Genomic DNA, 27,295 nt, shown 5'->3' with positions numbered 1-27,295 from the left:
CTCTTTAGTGCACGGCCAGCCTTTCCTTGCTGAGTCCTGTCATTCCAACCCAACAGACCGGAGCAGAGAGCCAGCACCCACAACGACTTTGCAGACTCCGGGAGACCAGCTGGGACCTCGCCAACATGTTCAAGGGGGTGGGCAAAGGATCCCCAGGCAGAAGTTCCCCTAACAGAGGTTCTCCTGTCAAGCCTAGCAAGTAAGTGTGACTCTTCTCTTTAAGCTGTCCTGTGAACCCTAGAGGAAGGTGAGGGGGGAGCTCTTGGTGTCTTGTAAGCAGCCCTAAGAAACGTCCCTCTTTCTGGAACAGCCTGTAAGCTGGGGCTCGCTGGGAGCTGAAGACAAACTGTGCTGCCCTAGCTGTTGTCCTTGTCTGGACTTTGTGGTGCAGCCCAGAAGTATCTGTGCAGCCCCTGGGATGTACAGTTCCTGAAAACGTGCTTAGAGCTGTGTTAACTGAGCAGGGAGCTACAGAGCCCCTTTTGGGCAGGTAGGAGTAGGGAGAATGAACTTTGCTTGGGTGAAGCAAGATCTGCTTCATGGTGCGGCAGGTACCAGCCTGGATTTGAGAATCTAGAACTCCCTGTTTGGCTGAGGTTGGTGTGGTGCTGCCCTGGGACCTGGGATCAGATGTCCAGTTTGGTGCTGCTAAGGTGGTGAAGATGAGCGAGGGGTGTGTTTGCTGCTCTAATCCAGCTCCTTGAGAGGCTGGGTCTCTGCAGGTCAAACAGCTGAGGTTGCTTCTTTTGGTGCTGCCTTATAAGGGCTGAAAGGGTCTGACAGCCATGTCATCCTCTGAAGAGATTCCTTAAGCTCTGGGAAGTGAGATGTGTGTTGGGACTGGGATGTTTCCCTCGGAGCAGGGTGTCCTCTGGGAGGGGATGCTCCTGCAGACAGAGCACTCATCCTTCTCTTCAGCTGCAGTTACTCAGCAATTTTGCATTTCATAGTGTCATTGAACTGATTCTGTGGGAATCCCTGTCCCCAGTCAGGGTCAGAGGCTGAGGAAACTGCAAAAGGACTTGTTCTGAAGAGGTGGTGTGTGTACGGATGCTGGGGTGGACACAGCCTGGTGCTGGCACACAACCGCTCTATTATGCGGAAACAAACCCAGTGTTGGCAAACAGCCTCTGAGGAGGCTGTCAGGAGATGATCCTCTACTATAGGAAGCTTCTGCCTCAGTGGAGCTGAGCTGTCACAGACTCGTCTCAAAATCTGGGGCTCTCTGAACATCAAGCCTTTGTAGGGGCCTGACTGTGGTGAGACCTCTCCAGGAGCCCTGGAGCTGTGTCAGCTTCTTGTTTTAGTCTTGTCAGTGCAATCTATCTAGCTCCCAGCTGGCTTCCAAACCATTTTTTCATAAGATTTTTCATGGACAGCTCGTTGCAGGCCCCATGATGCTGCAGGAAGGTTTGGGCTGGGTTGCTCGACAGCATAAGCCTCTTGGGATAACTGGAACTGAATCCCAGCAAGACCTCAGACCTCTTTCCTGCGCAGGATGGAGGCTGGAGCCAGAAGTGTGCAATTACTGAGCTAGTTGTGCTCATTTTAAGAGGCACCAACCATCAGACAAAGGCTAATTGGTCTGACCGTGGCTCCAGGGCTTGGTCAGCATCCATATTAGCTGTGAAAAGGAAAGTGAATGAGTCCTTTCATGAGCAGCTGCCACCACATGCTCTGCAGATGGCCCCAAGAAAATGTTGGTGGCCTATAGCTGCTCTTGGTGGCCCCAAGGCTAGGACCTCAGCAGCAGCTGATGTTCCCTGCCCCGAGTGGTTCCCAACTAGCAGGTGCTGCTCTGGCACAGACCCCTAGAACAGTACCTCATCTTGGTCCTTGGGACCATGGTGTTGAGCATCCTGGCTCAGAGGTCTGTGCTTGATGGATGCATCGCACCAAGGTGTTAATAAGCACAGGTTTGTCCACAAGGAGCATCCTTGCTGTGTCCTGCCCTGGGAGGAGTCACACTGCGGGGCTGAAAGGGAAAACTGAGAAGGTGGAATTGAATCAGTTCTGGCTGGACTGGCTGCCTAGGTGCAATCTTGACAAGGGATGTGGGTGGTTTTGGAGGTGGGTGGCAAGTCATCTCCTAGTTTAATCATCTCCTGGGATTTCTGCTACTGCCACCACCTCCCTCTGCTTCTCTCCAATCAATCTAGAGCAGTGTGGTCCCCGGGGGTAACAGGTCCAAGTTCAAGGGGCTAACCCAGCACTGGCAGAGGGTGGTTGTTCTGCTGTGAGTGGCTCAGGCTGGCAGATCAGAATGTGAGAGGATTTCTGTGTGTTGGAGAGAACAGACCCAGCTTTGGGGTCTCCTTTGTGGCCATAAAGCAAAGTCCACTGGACAGAAGGGATGGAGGGGATCGAGGACTGAAGTGGGTGGCTGCTGTGGTCCTGCCTGAATGTAGCAGGACAGTCCTGCTCCTGCTAAGAGACACCTTCCCTTTCATGCAGTTGGACTGTCTAGGAGGCAGAAAGTGGTATAAGAAATGAACCAACTAATAGTTATAATAAGCGTGCTCTGCCTCTTTAAGGCATGAGATAGCCCTAGGGAGGATGCCTATCCTGGCTCTGGAGGAGGAGCAGGAGGAGCTCTGTGAGCCTTGCCCTCAGACATCTCTGCCAGCCTGGGGCTACAGCTGTACACTTGCCCTGTGAGTTGAGTAGGAGCTGAGCCCTGGGAGACCGAATGATGCCCAGCATCACTAAATTGATATGGCTCCTCATATCCTACCTGATATCAGACTGCCTCTGTGCAGGCCAGGTGTCAGCACATTCACTCTGAAACGTGGGACCCCAGCTGTGTCAGTTCTTGTTGAGAGAGGGCTTCTGCCTGGGGGACAGCAAGGCTGGAGCAGGAGCGACAGCCCTGAAGAAGGACAGTGGTGCATCTGTGTCACCACAGGCTGTATGCATGGTGTTGGCACGGACAGGAGAATCTTGCACTCCTCTCAGCGCAGTCCATGGTTGGGGTAGGAGGGTCTGTGATGATTCAGGCATGTCCCTAAGCATGCATGGACCAAACAGGTTCCTCAACATTGCTCCCACCTTGGCCAAGGAGCATGGTGAGGGTGGGAGGCTCAGCTGAGGACAGATGGCTTCTCCACTCGTGCATCAGACCTTACTCAGGCTCCCAGGACAACGTGTAGACACCGCTCTCCTCCCAGGACATCCCCTATTTGGCTTCAGTGTTCCTCAAGCATCGAGACTACTCTTTTGCAGACTCTGAAGTTCTTTGGCTGCTTGCAGGGCTGGAGAGCCACTTCAAACCTGCCTGCTGGCTACAGCATCTCAGTCTCCATCTCTGCCAGGCTTGCTCCTTTGGCCAGCATGGACACCTCCTAGCTCTCCAGTCTAGAACACACAGGGAAGACCCCCTCTGCTCCTGGGATCATGCTGTCCAGGAAGCATCTTCCCTGAAGATCAGGTTTTCCAGCACCGTCCTCATTTCTAACCTCAGGTGCCCTGCACAGTGCAAAGGCAGTGCAGGCTGGGGGTGGACAAGGCTGAGACTCTGTGACCCGGAGGTTGTTAAGGTCTTTTTAGTCCATGGTTTTGTTGTGGCTTGGCCTAAACAAAGCTAATTTGTGTACTGAGCTTTGTGAATGAAAAGGTAGAGCGTCCCAGTGTTTCCTTCAGCCAGGAAGTGGGGGCCACCAAGAATAAACAGAATTCTGCCATCCCTGGGAAGGATGGATCCTCACTTCTCCCCTCTTGGAGCTGCACAGACGTCTTCTCAGTCACAGCACAAGGGGACTGAAACCAGGCGCTCCACTCACTCTCTTCCCAGGTGGGAGCTGAATTTGGCCAGAGCTCTCAGGGTGGACCAACTACCCCCAGTGCACAGGGAGAGGCACCCATCCCCTGGGATGGCAGCTAGCCCGTGACTCACTCTCTCGTCCCTGTGCAGAGATCTTGGGCAGGAAAATTGGGTGGTGCTCAAGTATTTGCTCATGGGACACCACCTCATTCCAGGTGTGTCAGGTATCAGTGGGAGATTGTGTAACCTCCTGGGGAGGGGAAACTCTTAGAGCTTCCAGCCTCCTGCAGGCTCAGGCTCACAGGGACCGAGCCCTGGCTCTGCATTGCTTCCATCCCTGCAATCCCCTTCCATTGCTACATTGCTTCCATCAGGGAGACAGAGGGTGGTCCCAAATTCCAGCACAACACGTGCTGGAACTTGAGACCACCCTCTGTCTCTCTGAGCACTGCAGCTTGCTCCAGGGAAGGCATCCATGAGGCACAGATGGGGTGGGAGGGATGTTTAAGGGGATGTAAAAGACAGATTGTAGCAGAAAGCAACTCTTTGATGAGGAGAAGGAGGATGAAGCTGAATATTCTGCTTGGGGTCTCTCTCTCTGTCATCTCTGGAACCGGGCCATGTAGAACGGGGCGCTGCCGGAGCGCGTGGTCCCCCGTTTACTTTGCTGACGTGTGTTTTGCAGGCAGGGAAGCTGAGGCAATGTCAGGAGACACTGCCAACCCAAAGCCCCTGAGGGAGCTGGGAGCCGCTTTGTCACAGGCCCACATCATCCTCTTGGGAAATCAAAAACAAGGGAGGAGTTGGAGAAAGGGGACGGAAAGATGCTGTAAGCAGGAATGCTGGGGCTGTGACTCTGAAGTTACATGGGCTCGGCTGCGGTCAGCATGGGCTGGGCTGGCTTGAAACACAAGCTCTGCCTGTAGTGTCTGAGTGCTTGGCTTGGGGTGACTGTGGCACTCACTGGCACTTTATAGCCACTTGAGGCTGTAATAAATGAACATGCCAGCATCTGCTCTAGCCTTTAGTTTGAACTGTACAGTAGATGGAGCTATGATGAGGAGCTGTAGCAGTGACAGAGCCATTAAGAGAACTGCTTCCCCTGTCCTTTGCTGGATTCAGGGGCTAGGAGGGAAACCATACTGCAGGAGGGCAGATGTGTGTGCATTTGCTGCAAGACGTCACCTTTCTCCTACCTTCTTCCTCCACTGAAGGCACAGGGCAGATTGTACGCACTGACTCCTGTGCAAGCGTTCCATTGTCTCTGCTCAAACACTTTCCTTCTGGTCTCAGACACCACAGTCAGCACCTAACTGAGCTGAGCCTCTGCTGACCTTTGTCCCATCAGCAGGCATACAAGAGCTTGAGACCCTGACTGATGCTACGGTCCACGCCCTCCCACAACTGCTTGCCCACATCTTGGAAGCTCTGCACTTTCCCTGCCTGGAGGGTAGGGCCAGCACTGTCCTGAAGGGCTCTTGGAAACAACAGGATACGAGGACAAAGGTGGCTCCAAGGCTTGTGCTTCCTTATCACAGGGAGCTTTGGGGCTAGAGCTGGAGGAACTGCACCATGCCTTGCTGTGGGCTTTTGATCCAGCTGTTTTGGCAGGGATCTCGATGTTCATTCGAAACAGCAATGATGGAATAAGGGCCAAGAGTACTCATCTGTTGTGTGATGGCACTGAGGTGAGAGACACTAAGGAGTGGTCTGAACCTTCACTGGGGCAAGAATGTAGTTGAGCAGTGATCTTTGGAAATTTATCCCCTATCGCTTAGGAGCCACATGACTGCAACAGCCCACACAATGCCCTGCAACAGGTAGCTGTGCAGATGAGCTGCGGGGTGTGCAAAAAGCCACTGCTCGCTGCCTCTGAGCACACCTCCTCTTACGTTCCCTTGGCTGAGGGCAACAGCCAGGCATCACTCACTCTTATGTATCCTTGCCCACAGCCTACACTCTTTCATTGGAGACCAGGAGGCTGTAGGGGAAAGGCCTGCAGAACCACACATGTGTCAGGTCAGAATTACCTTCATTCACCCACCTGCTTTTGCTCTTCCCTCTCCCAGATCCTCAACAAATGAGCTGGCCGTGCTTATCTCCCGCATGCAGACAAATGCTGACCAGGTGGAGAAGGACATCCTGGAGACACAGTCCAGACTTAAGCAGGTGAGTTGTGGGAAAGGGTGGTGGGAAGGTGAAAGGCTTTATCTAGAAATGCAGTATCTAGGATAACAGGTCAGGTGTCTGCTCCATGTGTCAGTTTGCAGTGGTGTGGGTTTGGTGTCTGACTCAAGGCTGGAGAGGAACAGAGCACCCTACAGAGCCTCCCAGCCTCTGAGGCTACACACTGGGGTCTGCCAGAGTCTGCCCTCGGTGCTTTCTGCTCAGTGCTTTACGCTTCCCACAGCCAAGGCTGTCTTACCTTAGCAGCGCAGCCCTGGACCTTCCAGCAAGCCTAGAAGCAGGTGGCCAGCCTGACCCTATCACTTCTCTGGGCAGGAAAGATGCTGAAGCAGGTAGCTTGGCTGGACATACACTCCCCAGCTGCACCCTTGCACCAGTGGTGATCCTCTGTGTGTTGAGCATCCAGATCCTCTGTGTTGGCCAGAGAGAACATTGTGAGATCTGTGTGGTCCAACCAGGCTTTTTTTCCTCTATCTTCTCTGGTTTCCAGGATGCCAGCAATCACCAGAAAAATAAGGCCTTTGAGTTCCAGCCAGAGAATGCTAGGAACCTGAAAGAAGCAGAGACCCTGCTGAAGGACCTCTTTCTGGATGTAGATCGTGCCAAGAGACTGAAACATCCTCAGGCTACTGAGATAGAGAAAGAGTGAGTACAGCAGGGTGGGCGGACTGGTGGCGTGGAGGCACTGAGCAATTGGGAATCCTCTCAGGATCTAGGCTGAGCTCCAGTCACTGTCACGATAGGTAGAGTCTCACCTTCTTCCCATAGATTTTAGCTTTAAAATTAAGGCTTCTGCCAATATACTGTAAAGTTAGTGGTGAGCAGTGGTGAGCTGCCAGAGTGATCACCCAAAAGTCTCCGGTCTTATTTGGAGCTCTTGTAAAAGGTGCCAGAAAAGTGCAGAGCTAAAACATTGTCCCACTCCCAGGGCAGATACACTTTTGCTCTGCCTTTTCTAAAATGAATGCCTTTCATTCAGACAATCAGAGCTGAGTGTTCAAATGGGACAAGAACTTCAGTTGGCCTCTGGTACTTTGTTCCACCTTTGCCTCTCCAGCCCTTCCAGGTGGAAATCAAGAGGCAAGAGTTGTATTCTGGATGCAAAGGGGCAGTTTAATCTCTCTGCAGCTTCCTCTTTGGGCTGTAATTTATGAGACATCCCTGGAGATGGAAAGCACTTCGTTACTGAAGAAACCAGTGTCCAAAGGGAAAAAAAGGTAGCCTGGGTCTTACAGGTGAAATCTAGGGCCCACAAACTCCACCTTGGTTCCTTCTGTTGCAAACTGACACAGAGGCATGTGCCTTTTCTCCTTGGCAGCATCCAGCAGCTCCATGACCGCGTGACGCAGCTGTGTGCAGAGTACCGGACCCTTTATGAACAACTGAACATCCCTGATGTGGGACCCAGGGTAGACTGGGCCAGGATCCTGGAACAAAAGATGGTAACAGCAGCTGTTTTTTAGATGTATCTCCCAATTCCTACAAGGCCAGATAGTGCCCACTATTGCCTGTGGGGTTCTGCCAGCCGTCATGTGCTCAGCATCATGCAGGGACATTAGGGGTGGTGGAAGTAATTCAGTTGCTCTGGATAGAAGGACTCTCCTCCAAATTCTCAAAGCTCTCTGGAGGACCCTCTTGACTGAACCCTTCAGATTAAGAACTACTGGGGGTGGGGGTGGGGGAGGGGGTAGGAAGAGATGCCATGCTGTGGGATGAAAGGATGGAGAAGGTGATGTTTTCAAGGACTTCACAGCCCTGCGTCCTAGGGTTTCACACTGCAAGGTCTTGGGTATATGCAGCTTGCCTATTTAGAGTCAACTTGGTTTCCCTTGAAGGCTGGATGGTAACTACGCCCATCCACTGCATGGCACCAAGGGATCTGGTTCAGTTTAGGCTGGTCCACTGGGGGTTTATGGCCTGGTTATCTTTGCCCCTGTGCATGACTGGGGAAATATCAACCAACAGCAATCACAGAAAACAACAACAAGTTCCCTTTTCTTGCTAGACTGGTATCAGATACCAGATCTTTTCATACCCTGCCAGCACTCCCTGAAAATAAAACCTTTTGCTTTAGCATCTGCCTAATTCCTCTTTCACAGAAACAAGTCAATGCGGGACAGTATGGCCCCAGCATGTCAGAGCTGGAAAAGCAAATAGCTGAGCATAATATCCTCCAAAAGGAGATTGAAGCCTATGGCCTCCAGATCAAGAACCTCCACTCCAGGGTAAGGCACCGTCCAACCCCTCCTTGTTTCCCATCTGCTTTACTCAGGACCCTGTGGACTCTGCTGGCTGTCTGGCCATGTGTCCCATCTGCTCCTCTGCACGGTGAATATCCACCCTTCCTCTGCAGAGGACATTGGGACACCTGAGCTCGGACAGAACAAGCCATGCAGAGTGGTTCCTGAAAGCCCTTTCCATAAATCAGCTCACTAGCATCCACCATGTGTCTTGGTAACAGCTTTTTTTGTCTTTGTTTTTGTTTTTCTCCCTTGGACTTGGCTGTGTTGTAACCCAGGATGTGGCAGATCTAAAAAGCCAGTACAAGGACTTGCTGGTAAGTTTCTCAGTGGTTTTGCGGACAGATAGGGTCATTCAGCAGAATAACACCCTCCCTGATGGACAGCTCAGGGCAAGAGCTACCTCTGGTCCTGCAGGGTGAAGTCCTCCCTCCTTTTCTTCCCACACTGCCTTCCCATCTTGGAATGAGTTTTAACTGAGAGCACACTTGCTGCCCTCAGGGAATGCTGTGGGCGGGATCTGTGCCTTTCCTCTTTGCAAATCATTGATCTGGAGTTGTCTGCGTGCCTGTGAGCACAGGGTTATGGATGCAGCAGCAGGAAATCCTGTCCCAGCCCGTGGGCTGTTGCAAATGTTGAAGCTTGCACTGATCCCTAACAAGGACTCCAGAGAGGAAATGAGCAGCTGAAGCAAAGCGTGTGGCCAGGAAGAAGAACCTGGGTTTAGCCAGCTGGGCCCGTAAGGGTTAATGCTGCAGAATGGCTTTTGTGAGAAATATAGCAGAGCTGGGCCAGCTTTCAGACTGCTCGAGGCACCAGACCATACCCGAGATTCAGGTTAGACAGACATATCCTGTCTGTGAAGGGAGGAAAGGGAACCACAGCCTCATCAGCTACGAGCAAGTGGTGTGCAGATGTGTCACTAAGATCTCTGGGAATCCCCTGGTGGATGTGCAATATGAATCGGGTCCTTGGAGGGCAGGGAGAAGAGAAAGGGACTCCTCAGCCTGCACACCAATGCTCTCTCTCCTGTGTGCATGGGCAGAAAGCCTCCATTTGGCGAGGGCAGAGCCTGGGCAGCCTGTACCACCACCTCCAGGGCTGCACCAAGGAACTGGGCTACCTGACGGACCAGCAGACCAGAATCCTGAAGCAGGACTGGAGTGACCAAATGATGGACATCCAAAGCGTGCGCCGGGAGTACGAGGTGAGCTGTTGGGGCACAGCAGCGTGTCCTGCCGTTGAGGCAGGAAATTTGCAGAGTGAATCCCAGCCTCCTGGACATCCACCACCAGCAATGAGCCTGGTGGTTTCCTAGGGCAGCCCAGTAGCACGGGGCACAGAAACAGAAGTGGAAGAGATGCTCTGGGTCCACCCTGGAGGATAAACCACTCTGTGTGTCCCCTTCTGTCCCCTGAGCTGGCACATAGGATCATATGCTACAGAGCTACTGATGAGGCTCAGTGGTCAGAAGGGAGGAAAGGGCTCAGCATCATAGTATCATAGAATAGTTTGGGTTGGAAGGGACCTTAAAGATCATCTAGTTCCAGCCCCCCTGCCATGGGCAGGGACATCCCCCTAGATCAGGGTGCCCAAGGCCCCATCCAGTCTGGCCTTGAACACCTCCAGGGATGGGGCAGCCACAGCTTCCCTGGTCAACTTGTTCCAGTGCCTCACCACTTTCATGGTGAAGAAATTCTTTCTTATGTCTAGCCTAAATCTGCCCCTCTCCAGTTTATACCCATTCCCTCTTGTCCTGTCACCACAAGCCTTTGTGAACAGTCCCTCCCCAGCTTTCCTGTAGCCCCTTTCAGGTACTGGAAGGTTGCTGTAAGATCTCCTTGGAGCCTTCTTTTCTCCAGGCTGATCAAGCTCAACTCTCTCAGTCTGTCCTTGTATGGGAGGTGCTCAAGCCCTGTGATCATCTTTGTAGCCCTCCTCTGGACCCATTCCAGCAGTTCCATATCCTTGTTATCTTGAGGATTCCAAAACTGGACACAATACTCTAGGTGAAGTCAGCCTCAGTGTCCAAACTACAAGACCCAGTGACTACTGTATGTGGGGACCAGGAAGAAGAGAGGAATAATTGCTTAGGAAAATGCTCTTTGAATGACAACCCTGATGACCCAAGCACGTCTAATTTGTTTTCACTTTGTCTAGCCCCTTCTTTTTTAAAAAAAGCAAACAAGGATATCTATGCTTTGAAAGCCTTTTCTCTGCTACATGAAGTTTGGTGGAGACTGCTGTGGGCTCACAACATGTTCCCACTGTCATGAAGTTTCTCTTTACCTCCAGGACTTCAAGTCCAATGAGCTGCTCAGACAGGAGGAGCTTGTGAACAATCTTCAGGATGATGGGGATAGAATGATAGAGCTGAAGCACCCAGCTGTCAAGCCTATCCAGGTAGGGCAAGAAGGTCTTCTAAACGCTGAAAGAGAATGAGAATGCGTTCCATAATTTGTGGATGAAGAGCCAGGAGACAGGTTGGAAGAGATCTCTTCATCTCTTCTGCAGAGCTGCTATGTCACTCTTTCCTCCACACTGAACCAATTGAACTGCAGCATCTTTCTGCCTGCTACAGCCCTATGGGCAGGCTGGGGGCAGCACAGGGGCTTCTGAAATCTCCAGGAGACAGTGGCTTACATCTGTGTGCTGGGACCAGCTCCCAACACCTGTGTGCTGGAACCAGCTCCTGGTCTGGTGCTCAGACGTGTCAGTGCAACTATGTTCACACTGCTGTGAAACTCCAATGATGACACAGCGTGACCTCTCCTAGGTAAAACCAGCTCCCAGCCTCCAAGGTTGTATTTACAAGCCTGCAGATGCAGTGGCAGGCTGAGGTGGGCTCACAGCCACCTGCACCACTGGAGCTGAGACTCTTTGAGAAATGGGGGCAGCTCCATGTGAGCCAGGTCTTTGTGGAATAGTGTGCTTGCTCAGGCTCAGCACCAGGCAGTGCCTGGACTTAGCTTTGCCTCTGCTCGGCAGTGGTTTTCCCTTCCCTCTGTTCTCTGGGATGGCTGGGGAAACTAGACGGCTGGTGGGGGCTGGTGGGGGTGGTGGGACTGGCTGGAGCCCACCGAGTCTTGCTCTGTCCCTCCACAGGCTCACCAGGAAGCCTTGAAGAATGAGTGGCAAAATTTCCTGAATCTCTGCATATGCCAGGAGAGTCAGCTGAAAAGCCTGGAGAGCTACAAGAAGGTGAAAAGCAAGGAACAAAGCATGGCCCATGAGGTCAGGCCAGAGAGGAAAGACCGGGAAGAGAGACGACAAAAGGATGAGGATAGGCAATCCTTTGCTTGTACCTAGTCAGGTCACTGGGGGGGAGCACCACCGAAAACAATACTGTAGTGCTGCAGTGAAGGACTTACTCGCCGCTTGTCTCATCAGACCTGTTGCATTGTTGTGCTAGCTTTGAGAAGAGGGGCAGGGGAGGTTTTGCTCGATGTTGTTACCTGGGACTTGATGGTTGATTTGGACTGTTTGCCTGTGGCTCAAGTGATGGAGAGTCCTTTTCCAAGTACGTGCCCAGGTTGATCTGTAGCATCTTGTGAGCCCCAGACAGGTTGTGAGAGAGGTGCTGGGAACTGAGAGACACCACTGGACGTGGAGGTAGTAATGTCCTTCAATCCCGACTGTTTTCTTACCCACACCAGTTCCAGGATGATGCTGAAGCTGTGAGCCACTCACTGAAGAAAATGAACTCTGACCTGGACACCAAATACAGCAAGTTCAACAAAGACAGCCCTGGGGTGGTGTCAGATCTGCTGCTTCAGCTGGAGGTTAGATCTTCGGGGCTGGTGGTACTACCCAGACTCAAGGGGCAGATAAATGTTACAGCCTCCCTAATAAGTAATAGTGGGGAAGGGGAAGAGGTGGGTAAATAACCTTATTGGGACAGCTCATCCCAGCTGTGTGCTAGGGAGAGAAAGCCCATGGATGCTGAGTCTTTGTAGCCCCAGAAGGTTCACTCTGCTCATGCTGTGGTACAGACCCCTGGAAAAGCATTAGTCCCCATCACTGACACACAGCCAGGCCCTGGATTACCATCAGAGTAAAGGAGAAGTGCAGGGAGTAGCTGCATGTTTTCCTAAACTGGAGATGCATGGATTAGAGGACCCAGAGAGACCATGAGCTGCTGGCATCCAAGCAGGGAGGAAAGGTCCTCCCATCTCCTTAGCACTCTCATGAGCCAAGGGCAAGGGAGGGAGTAAAGGAATCTGACCTCAGGGCTGAGATGCAGATAGGAAAGCAACCTTTGCCCAGAAGAGAGGGAGGGGACGCATTCAACGTGTTATCTTCCCATGTATATAACACCTCTCACTCCCAAGGGTGCTGGGTTCTTGGTACCTTCTGACATTGGAATGTGGCCACCTCTTGGCAAGTGTCTCTCCCGTTTATGAGAATAATTCCTCCAGGAGATTTAACGTGGCAGTGTGAGATCACCTAAGGTTAACTCAGGCTGTGCCTTCAAGGGCAGATGTGCCATGAGCAAAGGAAAGCAAGGGAAGTGTTGATCATGAAAAGGGGAAGAAGAGACATGGAGAGGTCAAGAGCGGAGAAACCCTTGACTTCATTCCAACAATGGCCACACAAGGATGGACTACAGGTCCCAACATACCCACTGTAGTGTGACCCTCCCCTTGTTTCTCATCCTAGTCTGGTCACAACCACTGTCTTCCCTGTTTTGTCTAGAATGAGGAGAAGGCAGTGAAGCAGGCAGAAAAGAGCATTGCTGACCTGAAGAGAAGGAGCAAAGAGATCAGTCCACTGAAACTGCGCAGGATGCGTCCCTCTCAGACCCTCACCTTGGACACCCTCTGCGACTGGGATGCTGGGGAGGTGAGGACTTGACTAGCAGTGCCGTCAGAAGAGCCAGGCAACTGGATTCTTCTTTTGGCTGCTCCAGATCCTGGCTGTTTGGTGGGAGGAACTAACCCTGTGCCAGGAAACCAAACCTTTCACTGAGTTTTGTGTCTTTGTCCCAGGTGCAACTGACCAGAGGGGACAAGTACACTCTCAAGGACAACAGCAACCCAGAGATGTGGGTGGTGCACAGTAGCACTGGTGTTGCCCAGGAGGCACCTTCTGCTTGCTTCTCCATCCCTCCACCAGATCCTGAGTCCATAGACAAGGTCAACAAGTGAGTATGCAGTGGAGAGCCTGACCCAGGGAGACGTTTAGACTTGCTCTTAGGTTGTAGCCAGCCTGAATGCCTCAGCTGCAGAGAAATAGCAGCTGGGAACAGGTCTCTTGACTGTCTAGTGCAAAGTCCTTCCTGGGGAGGGGTTGTTCCTTGCACCCAAGTATCTCATCCAGGTTCCTGCCATTCTTCGACAGCGGTGCATGCTGCACAGACCTTGCTGTCAAAGAGTTTTCTGGCAGTCAGGCTTGATTTCTTCACTCAAACATGTGACTTGCATAGGTTTGACTAAACTCATTGCAGAATCAGTCTGGAGCTTGGGACCTGCCAAACAGGACGGAGTTATCTGTGGTAACTCCTCTCAGCCAGCCCCAGCTGGAGACTGAGAAATGTTCCTTGAGCCACCGTGTAGTCTGCTGCCTGGCTGCTCGTTCGGCTTCTGTGGTTCCCAGAGGATGGAGTGGTAGTGCAGGGAACTTTGCCATTACCTTTTTAATCATGTCCGCAGGTGCTTAGGTGAATCAGTGCTGCTCAAGTGCTGTGGAAAGGCCCACAGCCTAGATTCAGAGTTACTCTGACATGTCCTTTATGGGAGTTTGGCTCCCCAGTCAGGTGGGATGCTTACTTCATTGTGTTGGTCTCCTGAGTGTGTACCACTCTGCACACATCCCAGATTACTGAATCATTTAGATTTCTGAGTTTGAATGTTTTAAAACCGAAAAGAAAAAGTTTGCAATTTCCTCCTGCATAATGGCTCTGTTACACTTGCTTTTTTTTAGGCTCCATCTGGCAGCTTGTTTAATTTCCTGGCGTTTGCTGCCTTCCTCCATACAAAATATTTGTCTTTGTTTTATTTCCCAGCCTGTTCCACCACTCAGTCCCTTTGTCCTGTTGCTGCAGAGGGACAGCAGCCAGGCAAGCTGGGATATACTGGTTTTGGGTTGCGGTGTTTAGCTGGAGTGGGCCAGAGCAGGGATGTGAACTAGCCTGGTCCTTCAAAGGCTAGTCCTCTTGGTCCCATCAGTCTTTTCTCACACAGAGATGTTTTTGGTCCTTGCTGATCTCAGCTCTAGTTTCATTAGTAGGGAACCGTTGTTACAAATGAGACTTGGTGTTTCTAGTGCAGCAGGCACGGAAGCAGCTACTTGCGCTCGCTTCCTGCAAAGATGCTAAACACTGCAGTGATAGGCAATCTGTTTCCAGCTTTGGTAGCTTCTGGCAAGAGTTGAAAACACTGGATCCATTTGGAGAAAACAGCCGCTCTTGTTGCTATTCCCTTTGCTAAGGGGCATCTCTGAGTTACAACAGGCTGCAGACTCCCAGCCTGCCCTGTCGTTGGGAACATTGTCCTCCACCTTTGGGGACACCTTCCCCAGCAGAGGCATGATGCAACTCCCAGGCTGGGCTCTGCTGAGGTTTGCTTAGCACAGCAGTTTCCTGTCCTGCTGGCTGATGCTGCTCCTTTCTGCTCACAGGCTGGAAGGGGAACTGAACACAGTGAAGCAGAAGCGAGAAGCAGTTCAGAACACCCTGAGACGCAGCCACAAGGAGCAGGTTCAACCCAGCCAACAGGGTATGGCAGGTGGTTACTCACCCCCCTCCAAAGCAAGCCTTGCAGAGCTCCCAGACCTGGCTGGAAGCACAGCACCCAGGCAGGCAGAGGTATCTGTGAGTGGGCATGAAGATACCTTCTGCTCTGCAGAAAAGAACAGCTGAAGGTATAACCTGACTCCTGCAGCTACCAAGGACTCGCTGCATTATCTCGGGCAATTCACTTAAAATGTTGCCTTTCTCAGACCTCTGACATTGACCTCCAGTTCCTTCAACAGTTCTAGAGTATTTAGGGCTGTGGGGGGATGGGGGGGGGTGCCTAACCAGATGCCTTAATTAAACCTTCTTTGGGATCTAAGCCCCTTGCAATTCCCTTCCATAACTAGGGCCTGTAGAATAAGCAGGCAGCCAAGGCTAAATCCCAACCCCTGGCTGGCTATATTATTCCCACAGCTATAGTTCAAAGCTCCCAGGGAAGCTGAGCAGGGATGTCTGTCATGGTAGCACGCGGCTGTCTCTGTCCCTTCTTTGCCTTGAGCTCTGGCTGGCCAGGGCAGACCTAAACCCATTTTTCTTAGCCTTTGCCATGGGTAGGCATGCATTTGTGCATGATGCTCTGCAGATCGGAAGTGTTAACTGAATTGTTTATGGTTGCATTAAAACCCCATGCTCAGAAGAAGCCTGTGTGTGCTTTGGAACTGCAAACACAAAGAGCAGAGCTTTGAAGAGGGATTTGGAGCTGTAGGGACCATGAATGGTAGAGAGTGGGGAAAGAGCCCTGCACCAAGGCTGGGATGGCAGATGAGAAATGGGGATTAAACTAATCCGTGTCTTGCTGCAGCTCTGTCCAGGAGCTCCCCTGCAGTCCAGGATGATCCCCAAGCTGACCAGCTTCTTGGTAGCCTGGATCGTGTTGGCAAGGATCTGGTTCAGATAGAGAAGGAGGTATTGAGCCGAGTGAGGTCTCCAGTGAACTACAGTGACCCCACAGATGACCTTGCCAGGAGGATCAAACACCAGCAGGTGAGTGCCGCTGCCAGTGGTTGGAGCAAGATGAGTTTGGTAGCACTGCGTTCTTGTCCCAAAACAGAGCTGACATAGGAATTACACAGGAGATGGCAGCCTATGCTTCAAAGGAGAAACCTGTGTTGCAGTCGCAAGGGTTTCAGGTTGACTTGAGCCCTTGAAATGGGACAGGTTAAGCCAAATCCTAGAGAAATGCAGGCTCTTCTAGTGCTCAGCTCTGTCGCAATTGTTTCAGAACTGTGGACCTGACAGCAGCCTTGAGGAATCCTCAGCTTTGTTCTGTGGGTGCTGCCACCCTTCACTCTTGTCTATAGCGTGAAAGACAACAAGACAGAGGGAGTGAATCCAAGGACCATCTCTGGCTCACCTAACGGAGAGTACAGATTGGCAGATGTGAGGGAGACAGGAGAAGAGGCAGTGACACAGAGCTCCACTCCTTTCCTCTGGGATAAGGTCTGAGTCTGTAGTAGTTTAGCTTGTTACATCTTCATCTGTGGGTATTTATCCGTCCCCAGCAGAAGGATGGACTCAGGCAGGTAGATTTCTTCCATCTTTGTCTGTTCTGATCTCTTTCCCACACTCTGGCATTGCCAGACAGCCGCAGTCTGGATGGGTCTGTGCCTCAAGGGCCAGCACCTCCTGAGAGGGCTACCGCACCCTTAGCCCCACAGCAAAATCCACCCCAGAAGGAGACATGTTTTCGCAACAGCACTGTTATGACTGTGTTGGGTGACTCTGCTCCCATCTGCTGTGCCAGGAAACAACAAAGAAACTTGAGAACCTAGGGGTAGCCAAGGATGCCTTGCGGAAGGAGTGTGAGACCTACCTTTCCAAGAAACCCAGCAGCACCTCAGCTTCCCAGCTCCCTGTCACGTTGAATGCCCTCAGGAGCAAATACAATGATGTCAATATGCTCTCCAGCCTGTACAATGAGAAGTGAGTAATAATGGCAAGGCCTAGTGGGAATGAGGGAGGGAAGTCCTTGCACAGAGGTGTCAACACAAAAGCATGAGAGAAAATATGTTTGATCTATGTGGGCATTGGTTGAGGTCCATCTAGCCCAGGGCAGGTTGGAAATCTTTTGTCCATCATCAAAGGCATCTCTGAAGGAGTTCCCGTGTGTGATCTGTGGTCAGATTCCTCCGCTGTGGGAAGTCCACCACAATGGGTGTGTGTCCCAGCGATGCTGCGTGCAATGAAATGCAATGTATCTGACAGCACAACAGGGTTACGAATGCATATTGCTTGTCCTCTGCCATGCTGAAGAAGATCTGATGTTAAATAAGACATGCAAAATCAGAAAGAAAAAGGGAAGAATGGGGCCTTCTGTAGCTAACCTTGTCCTGTCTTTACCTTCCCCAGGGCTAAGGCTGCCCTGAACTTGGAGACTCAGATTGAGAACACAGACAAGATTATCAACACGTTTGAGGCCAAGCTGGCTCAGGATAGCATCATTCCTGCATCCCCCAATGCCCTGCAGGACCGGGCCAACGATTTGCAAGTAGGAGAACAACAGGCCCTTTGTTAGGGAAGGGAGATCTCTGAGCTCAGGTAGCAATGGTGGGGAGAGTTGGACTTCACTTATTAGAGCAATCTGAGGCACCAACGATGAAGCTTCCTAAGGATTTGTTCCTTGAAAACTTTACATTGGTGATGTAGGCTAACTTGAACTCGCTACCTAGCAAAAAGCTCTGTCCCTCCCAGGGTACCTTTGGGATCCCTAAAATATACAGACCTCTTAGCATCTGAACTCTGTTGCTCTACCACACACCTACCTGTATTCTTTCCTGCTCCTTTTCTCCCTGACACCATCAATAGCTTTCACCCTTGACTGTCAGTGACCCTTTTTTCCCTTCCCCAGAAATTCTCCCTTCTGTTCTATGTGCCATCCAGCCCACCTTGCTTCCCACCCTCTTTACTGAACAAGTTTCTCTGCCACATCTCTTCCACATTGCACATCTATTCTGGAGAGCCTGACTAGCCCCTCGGGATCATGCAGTTAGTAGCAGGGTTAAGGAGTATTTCTGGTTGGTCCGTCAACTGGTGCAAACCTGGAGATGTCCTTTTCCCCTGCAGAAGATGAAGCGGGACCTGGTGGCCCAGGAGGATTGTGTGCTGAAATTGAACAGGGGCCTCAAGGATGCTGAGCACAGCTGCAGCGCTGTGCAGAACAACTTCCAGGAGTACTGCCCTGACCTGCCCCGGCAGAAACGAGAGGTGCAGCTCCTCAATGATCGCTACCATGCTGTTGCAGACCAGCTGGATCAGCGGTGAGGAACTACGGCACCATTTCTTCTCCTCTTGGCTAACAGACTGGCATTAGTCAGAGTCCCAAGTCTGTGTTCATTGCAGGACCCTGATCCTGACCACTCTGCTGTAATACTGGGGACTAGGCCTGTCCTGCTGTGTAGCTGTCACCTTCCTGTGCACAGCACAGACTTTGAGCTTCCAAATCGCTGTGAGGAGGCAGTCTGAAGTATCTGGCTTCTGGGTCTGCCTGACCCAGTGACCCTATCTAGAGAGACCCTGGTGCTCAACACCTTACAGGCGTTGCTGTTGTCTGCCTTTTTCCTTTTCTTATCTCAGAAGTTGTTTATGCTGCAGTAACAAACCTGATGCACACAGAGTTGTGCTCCCCAGTCAGAAACCAGTCATCACCCCCTTGTTTTTGTTATCTTGGTGTTCGTTGTGGTGACATTCTCACTGTAGTGTCTTTTTAGGAATTTGCACCTGAATCTTTGCCCTTCCCCTTAATGTTCCTGTTTGCCTTTGTGCTGTGCAGAGAGAAGACCCTCAGAAATATCATCCTCACCTACCAGCAGTTCCAAAACTCCAATGAGAACCTGATGTTCTGGATGAACAACCTACCTAAACACCAAGTGAAGACCACTGATGGGCCAAGCCAGATCAATTACAAGCTGCAGGCACAGAAGGTGTGTTCCAGGGCGAGCGTCGTAACCTGAAATGTTACAGGGGTGGGGAAGTTTGCTTGTGAACACTGTACAAAATAGTACCAACCAGCTCCTAGTGCTCCATTCATCACAGTGAATGAACTAGATCAAGGAGACAATGGATTGCTACCCACAGATGATCACCCAGATCCTGAAAGATTACACCTTGGACTGAGGTGTTGCGTTTGGGCCCTGCACCTGACTAGCTCAGATGACGAGATGTGGGGGCCACTGTGCTGGCTGGTATTTATCTCATACATGACAAGTCAGTGTGGCAGGTCTTGGGCAAGTGAGAGTACTGCCAAGATCCTTGAAAGACCCAGAGACTCTTCCTGAATGTTTTCCTGTTCCCACCATTCGCTTCAGTACTGGGCTGAGATCTAGCTTTACTGGGTTTCTGTATTTCAACCTGTCCTTAACATCATGTATCTCTCCTGCAGAGGCTGGTGGAGGAGATCGAAAGCAAGGAGCCTGAGAAGAACGCAGTGGTCAAACTATCCCGGAACATGCAGTCCACACTAAATGTATGGTACTCCCGTGTAGCACTCCCTTAACATCTCACCCAACAGATCCCAACTGATTATCCTGTTTCTTCTCTTAACAGGACTATGAACTCCAAGCAGGCAAATACAGCTCTTCTCTGGATCCTACCCTGACCGACTTTGCTGCAAAGAGGCTGCGTGTGACCCCCCTGCAAGAAAGCATCCAGGCCCAGGTAAAACGTTAAGATGAAGGCATGGAAGCCGTTGTCTAGCTTCTTACCCAAGTCCCATGTGCTCTGCAAGGCCTTAATCCACTCTTACAGCCACAGCTGATCGTGGTCCTAATCCCAAGGACTAATGTCATCAGGGATCTCTTTGTCTGTGGGCAAAGCAGTATGTGAGATCCAGAACTAGGGCTGTGAGTGGTACCTTTGGTTGAGGCGGTGCCTCCTTACCATACTGGGTGTAAGGATAAAACTGGCAGGGTAGGGGTGTGAGCTTGCGGAGTCACCTCTTGATGTAGGGGAATTTGATGTTCTTCTCCAAACCCTTTTCTTTATTCATTTTCTGCATTTGTGGCTAACAAGAACATCAACTGTTACTGTTCTGCCAGATCTCCCTTGAGATTTGAGCATGACTTGATATTTAAATATAGAACAGGTCTTTGTGTGGAATCAGATCTGTTTCCAGAAAAATCCAATACTTTTTCTAGGAGTGGATTTAGAGGAGGCCTTCAAACTTTTGTTTTGTTTGTTGTGTCATGTTTTCTCCAAATCTGGGGACCTGTTCTAGGAGGGAATTAAGGTCTGACTTCCATCTACCAGGGCAGAGCCAGGTAGTGGGGACAGGATGGAGCCAGAGCTCCTGAGGGCTCCTCCTACTTACACCCCAGTTTCCTCACCTCACCTTGGGCTGTTTGCTATCTGCCATCTGTGTGTGGCCAGAGGGGAATTTGGAAGTCTGGACCCTGTGCAAGCTAGCAGGCCTCTAGAAGGCATTCAGATAAAGGGGACGGGATCTCCTGCAGGAGTCCTTGGACTCTGTCTCCACTTCTTTAGAAAGTCAGATGTGAAGATGCTCATCCCCAGAATAGTGCTGTGCACAAAGTGCATCCAGCTGAAAGGAGGGTTGGGAGAGTGCTCCACCCAACAGAGCTGTGTCAAAGTGACAGGGACACGGCTCTCATTGCTGTTTCTGTTTCAGGAAAATGATGTAACCAAGCTCTACATGGAGCTGGCAGCAGAAAACAAACAGCAGCTCAGCCGGCTGGAATTCGCCAAGAAGATTGTTGAGAAGGTACCAACTAACAGCTCATGACAAGACTGGGGTTTGAAACAATTGTTCCAAAGCTGTCAGCCATCTGCTAAGCCTGGGATCCCTGCACCCCTCCCCAGGTTTCCGTATCCAGGTGTGAGGAAGGACAGGAATTGAAACCTCTGTGAGAATAAGACCATGAGTAATGACAGTTTCACTGACACTGATCTTAGGTTGTGACACCCACTGCCTCTGCGTGCCCTCAGCTGTGTCTGCTGGAGCTCTAGATTATGCTTGGAAAAAATAGTTGAGTTAGAGCTCTGAAATCTTGTTCTCCTCTATATTCGGTTAGTATTGACAGATGGGATGTGACTGGAATTTAGTGCTCACAACTTTCTAGAAATAATTCAAAGCAATAGGACTTCTATACCTTTCTAGGGGTTGATTCATCTGTGGGAAAGACCTCTGGTCTGGATGGCTTTCATTCTGCGTGCTCAGGAAGGACCAGAGATTAATCTGGTGAGCTCTGTGATGCTGCCAGGAACCAGTAGCACAACAGGGCCAGGACGTGTTACCCTCCTCCTGCTGCAGATACCAGAAAGAAGCATAAAGCACCTCTGTGGGCTGCTTCAGCTGCTCCCTGACAAGGGGGAGACACCAAGCCAGTTGCTTGAGATGGTGGGAATGTTCTCTCCTCTGCCGTTTACAGACAGTGTTAATTGGAAGCTCCCTGGGGTTTCTGTACCGGTTCTGTCTCCTGCCCTGCCTTGGTAGGAAAAGGCCTCTGCACCAGATTCAAAAGGAATCTTGTTTCCCTGCCTTTAAAAAAAAATTTGGTTTTGTTTTTCCTCTGCAGAAGGAAGTGCATGAGGACATTGAGGCTGTGCGTGAGCAAACCCAGCAATCTGAAAACAAAGCCAGAGCAAGCAGGGAATCCGAGGGGTTGAAATCGCAGCTGGAGGAGGAAAGGAGGAAAGTGGCCAAGGTTGAAGAGGACCTAGAGGAACACAGAAACAAGCTGCTGATGTTGAAGACTCAAAAGCCCATTGAAAGAGTAGAAGAAAAGGAGATGATAGAATATTACAGAGACCCACAGGTGGAGAGCAACCTCTCTAAGGTGGCACAGCAGATCAAAGAGGAAGGCAAAAAGAGGCAGAGCCTGCAAGATGACATTGAAGTGATGAGCCGGAAGCTTGCCCAGATGGAGAGCGAGAAGAAGGTGGCTCCTGCCCAACTCCTCACCAAAGAGATCACAAAAATTGAGAAAGATCCAAGCCTGGAAAGCCAAGCAGCCAGTCTTCGTCAAGAGATCAAACATCTTCAGGAGGAAAGCATAGCTGCTGCTTCTGAGCTTGAGCAGCTTAAGAGAGAGCTGTACATGCTGGAGCAAAAGCAGCCCAATATCCGAGAGAAAGTGGTGGTGAAAGAGCTGATCAAACTGGAGAAAAACCCAGAAATGTTGAAGTCTGTTAGGACCCTGCAGCTACAAATTGATGAGGAATCCTTCAAGAGGAAGTCTGCAGAAGGAGCAATAATGAAAGTGAAGAACAAGATTGAGGAGATGGAAAGACTAATTGAAATGGCAGAACCCAAAATTATTGTTAAGGAATTGAAGCAGGTAGAGCAGGACCCAGAGTTACTGAGAGAATCTTCCAAGCTTAAAGCTCTGATTGAAGAAGAGAGGAGCAGAAACCTGATGCTTACAGGTGAACTGGGAGAGCTGCAAAGCCAGTACAGTATTGCAGAAAAGCAAAAACCAAGGGTAGAGGTTAAAGAGAGGGTCAACGAGGTCTTCCTGGTGGATCCTGAAACGGAGCGGCAAATTGCACACCTGAAAAGGGAGCTGCAGGAAGTTACTCTGAAAAGGACAAAGATTGAAAGTGAAGTGGAAGAGGCCTTAGCAGAGCTCAACATCCTCAGGTCACAGAAACCAGTGGTGGAGTTCAAGGAGGTCATAGAGGAGGTGGTGAAACATGAGAAGAGTCCAGAGATTCTTAGAGAAATTGACAGGCTGAAGCAACAGCTCAATGAACTGGTGAACACCAATGGCAGGACCCAAGAACAGCTCATTAGGCTGCAGGGTGAACGGGATGAATGGAAGAGAGAGAGATCCAAGGTGGAAACCAAGCTAGTCAACAAGGAAGTAATCCGATATGAGAATGATCCACTCTTGGAAAAAGAAGCTGAGCGCCTCCGTCAAGAGGTACGTACCATGTCTCAAAAGAGGAGAGCTGCAGAGGATGCAATCTATGACTTGCAGAATAAATACATGCTGCTGGAGAGGCGAAAGCCAGAGGAAAAGGTTGTTGTCCAGGAGGTGATACTGACTCAAAAGGACCCAAAGCTCCGAGACGAGCACAACCGGCTGCGCCGGAGTCTGGATGAGGAGGTGAGCAACAAACGTCGTCTGGAACGTGAGGTGCAACAGTTTCGTGCAATGGTGGAAGAGCAAGAGAAATTGCTCAACTTTCAAGAGGATCGAAGCAAGAGGCTTGCACTGGAGAAGGAGATGAGGCAAATTACATTGAGAATAAAGGAGCTGGAGGAGAGCCCAGCCCCAGTGCAAGAAAAGATCATTATGGAAGAAGTGGTCAAATTGGAGAAGGATCCAGTCCTTGAACAGTCTGCCAGCAATCTGCGTTTGGAGCTGGACCGTGAGAAGACAGAGGTGCTGAACTTGCAGAGAGAATGCAAGAACCTGCAGATGCAAGTTGATGTCCTGCAGAAAACAAAATCCCAGGAGAAGACCATCTACAAGGAGGTGATTCGAGTGGAAAAGGACAGAGCGCTGGAGAGTGAACGTGCACGCATCTGGGAGCTGCTGAACAGGGAAAGAGGAGCCAAGCAAAAGGCGGAAGAGGAGGTACGGCGGCTCAGGGAGAAGATTGAGAGAGCTGAAGGCATGAAGAGGACATGGGCTCGTGAAGAGTCAGAGCTACAGAAAGCCAGGAACCTGGCCATTCAGGAGAGAGACAACTTAGAGAATGAACTGCAGGAGCTGGAGAGGCAGAAGCAGCAGAAAGTCCTCTTCCTTCGGGAGGAGTCCAAACTGCTCAACCAACGGACTGAGAATGACAGGCAGAAGAAGAAGCAGCTGGAACATGAGGTTTCCCTGCTGGAGGCAGACATCCTTAGGGAGAAGGACCAGATCTACAACAAGGAGAGGTTCATTCGAGACCTCCAGTCAAGGGTAAACCGTGAAGAAATCAATCACGAGACCCAGATGAGAGAAACAAACCTCTCCACTAAGATCTCCATCTTAGACCCTGAGACAGGGAAGGACATGTCCCCTTATGAGGCCTATAAGAGAGGTATTATAGACAGAGGCCAGTACATCCAGCTACAAGAGCTGGAATGTGACTGGGAGGAAGTCACCACTCTGGGCCCAAATGGGGAGGTCTCAGTTCTCCTCGACAAGAAAAGTGGGAAGCAGTACTCCATCGATGATGCTCTAAGGCTGAGGAGGATCACAAAGGAGGAATACCAGCTGTACCGAGATGGCAAGATTCCCATCTCTGAATTTGCCTTGCTTGTGGCTGGGGAATCCAAGCCTTCCCCATCTCTCTCTATTGGATCCATCATTTCCAAATCCCCGCTTTCATCACCTACCACTCACCAGCCCCAAAGCTTCTTCCCCCCAGCCTCGCAGAAAGGCTTCTATGATGAAACATCCCCCATCGCTGGGGTGTATGACACCACCACCGAAACCAAGTACAACATCAAGACCGCTGTTGCAAGGAAGCTGCTTGATCCCATGACAGCTCAGAAGCTCCTGGAAGCCCAGGCTGCTACAGGGGGCATCATAGACCTCATTTCTCGTGACCGGTTCTCAGTTCACAAAGCAATCGAGAGGGGGCTGATTGACAGGACCTACATGCAGAGGCTGCTCAATGCCCAGAAAGCTTTCACAGGGATTGAGGACCCGGTGACCAAGCGAAGGCTGTCTGTGGGGGAAGCTGTTCAGAAGGGATGGATGACCAAGGACAGTGCTTTCCCCTACCTGGAGGTCCAGCATCTAACTGGAGGGCTCATTGATCCCAAGAAAACTGGTCGCATTCCTGTGCTGGAAGCTGCTCAGACAGGGATGATAACAGGCGACCTGGCCAACAGGCTCCAGGATGAGTCCAACTATGAAAAAGATCTCATTGACCCCATCACTAAAGAGAAGATAAATTACAAGGAGGCCATGGCTCTCTGCCAGAAGGATTCACTAAGCAGTTTCCTGCTGCTCCCAGCCATGTCAGAGGGGTATCAGCGATACCACCAGGCGAGCCGTTCCCCCAAGCTCTCCCGGTTCAGGCACTGAATGGATTCAGGCGTGTGCTGGATCTGGTTCCTTCAGGAGTTCATCTCTTCAAAACACTTCTCCCCATGGAGACAGCAGCGATCACAGGAACGGAGCATCTAGCATTTAGGGCTGCATACTCTTCTATTTTAGCTATCTCTGCTTCCTAACACAGCTTGATCGTGGGAGGAAGAGGGCGTGAGCATTTAAGGACCTGATTCACCAGGGTCCCCACAGGCCCATGGGTGCTGTGGTGACAGCAAAGCAGGGTGAGTTGTGAGAACTCCACTGGCAGGAGGTTAAATGTGGTTACACCCAGCAAGGGTGTTTTCCAGTTGGGTCATTCTTCTGCATGCAATAAACGTAGAAAGTGTGTCTCTATGGCTGTGTTGTCTCTGCAGGCTGAGGCTGCAAAGTGGCTGAAAGCATGGCTAATCCTCCCCCTGACCCTGTGCAGTCCTATGCTTGCAGGCCAATCTACAAAGGATTTGCGCCCTTGTTATCTGGACACCTCTGAAAGAGGGACTTGGTCACCAAAGGGTGCAGTTCCATGTTTTGTTTGATCCAGTCTTAGTGCAGACAGCTACTAAATGGAGCAGCCCCCCCCCATACCCTCCCCCCTGGCTGGTCTGGACCAGCAGTGAGGGCTGGAGCTGGGTTGTGATGGACCAGAGGATGTATCAGAAGAGAAGCCCTGGCTTGGCATCTTGCCAGGGCAAGCCCAACAGCTCTTAGAGCACATGAACACGGCCAGGTAAGGCTCACATCCTAGTCTAACCAAGAAGCTCCCGATCAGCGCGGTTCCCAGCAGTCAGGTCCCAGCTCTCCAAAGCTGTGGGTGCAGCCTTGCCATGCTTGTGTTTCACTCCCCTGGGCTGGCTGAAAGCAGGGCGGCTCCATCAGCAATGGGGCTGTTGCCCTTTCTGCAGTGCGGCGCACAGGTGAGTTTGCTGCCAGTCTTCCCACAGCTGGCTCTGTGGGGCAGGGTGTGGGCTCTAGGGCTGCCTCCTCCTGCCTGCTCCCCATGCCCATGAGACAAACACGGGCTTGTTTGTGAAGTGTACAATGTTCACGTGGTGACTCTTTCCTGAAGTGCTGATAAAATAGTTTTGTGGAATGCTGTGTAACTAAGAGACTTGGAGTTCCAGTAATTAGGCAGTCAGTTACTCATTTTGATACAGTGCTCCCTAACTGCACGGTGGGAAGTCTCACCGCGGGCTGGGTGAAGATGCTGAGAGGTGATTGGGTAGCTGAGCAGTCCAGCTGGCTGAGCAGTCACTCTTGGAGGCCGATCTGCCTCTTGTTGCTGAAAAAAATACCCACTAACAAATCCTTTGTTTGCGACCAAGTGATCCTCAGCTGCAGAAAGCAGCTCTCAGCACGTCCACCTGCTGTGTCCATAGGAAGCACCACGCAGCCATGGGGCTTTTTTCAGAGCCCAGCTCTCTGGCAGGGTTGTGAGTTGTTCTGGAGGAGCCAGGTGATGCTCTTCCTCCCTCCTTGCGTGCAGGATGATGGCGCTGCACCATGGCTTTACTCAAGTAGTTATTTCAACACAGCTGTTGTTGGTTCTCTTTGCTGGTATAGCAGGGTTGGGTCATAAATGTTTAAAATTCAGTTTGTTAGCTGAGATAGGCTGTAGTATTTTCATTTATGTTTCTGAACTAAATGAATGCCTTTGGTATTAATTTTGTAATGCAGGGCTCTTTGAAAAGGAAATAACTCTTTGCAACTCTTTGCAAACAGTTTCATTGGTGCAACATGAGCATTTATTTGCAGAGAGCAAACAGTGGAGAATTGCCTGTACAGAATGAATTGACTTTTAAACAGGTATGCAAAGGTATACCAAATGATTCCCATAGCAGAATTCATCCATGTCTCAGGAATGTGCTGCTGCAAGCTGGTGCAGAGGCTGTGAGATGCTGTGGGAGCAGAGCAGGGCTGCAGTTTTCCTGCCACACAGCTCTCGAGGCTGCTGCATGAACCCACACACCTGCTCTCCCCTGCTCAGAGAACTGTTCCTCCCAAACATGAGCAGGTCTGCTTTCCCCAGGCATCCCCTCCAGCCAGATTCCTAACAGTTTCAAACACCAACCAACACACCTGACACCCCTCTGCCCCAAAAGCCTAATTCGGGCAAATTGCAAAGGTAAGTAGCCCCCCAGGACCTGGTGGCGGGGGAAGTACAGACTAGTGGTATGGTGGGGCCTGGAGGGAGATGAGTAACAGGTCCTGGGGTTTCGATGTCAGGAGGTGCAGCTTCTACATCAGGGATGTCAAAGGTCTATTTGATGTCAGGAACTGAGCAGAGCCACCTGCTGCCTTTTGTTGCATGGGGAGAATGAATGATGAAGGAAGCTAAAAGACAACAGAGCTTGGCTTTAGACAGGCAGGTGTTGGGCTGAGGGGGGCTTTT

General features: G+C 51.0%; 1 protein-coding gene across 1 annotated transcript; it reads left to right on the top strand.

Annotated features, from left to right (window-relative positions):
* EVPL (envoplakin) lies at positions 1-25,531 on the top strand. The gene is made up of 22 exons (XM_069872945.1): positions 1-199; positions 5,830-5,929; positions 6,438-6,592; positions 7,266-7,389; positions 8,047-8,172; positions 8,466-8,504; positions 9,233-9,394; positions 10,483-10,590; positions 11,293-11,388; positions 11,844-11,969; positions 12,883-13,029; positions 13,176-13,330; positions 14,806-14,903; positions 15,723-15,904; positions 16,665-16,843; positions 17,270-17,408; positions 17,984-18,177; positions 18,690-18,840; positions 19,299-19,382; positions 19,463-19,573; positions 20,544-20,636; positions 21,451-25,531. Exons 1-22 carry the CDS (start codon positions 126-128, stop codon positions 24,898-24,900), a joined length of 6,093 nt encoding a protein of 2,030 aa, XP_069729046.1. The 5' UTR covers positions 1-125; the 3' UTR covers positions 24,901-25,531.
* The last annotated feature ends 1,764 nt before the right edge of the window (positions 25,532-27,295 follow it).

This window comes from Phaenicophaeus curvirostris, chromosome 19, assembly GCF_032191515.1.
Source record: "Phaenicophaeus curvirostris isolate KB17595 chromosome 19, BPBGC_Pcur_1.0, whole genome shotgun sequence".
In the NCBI taxonomy this organism is placed as follows: domain Eukaryota; kingdom Metazoa; phylum Chordata; class Aves; order Cuculiformes; family Cuculidae; genus Phaenicophaeus; species Phaenicophaeus curvirostris.
This window is presented reverse-complemented; position numbering and strand designations above follow the sequence as displayed.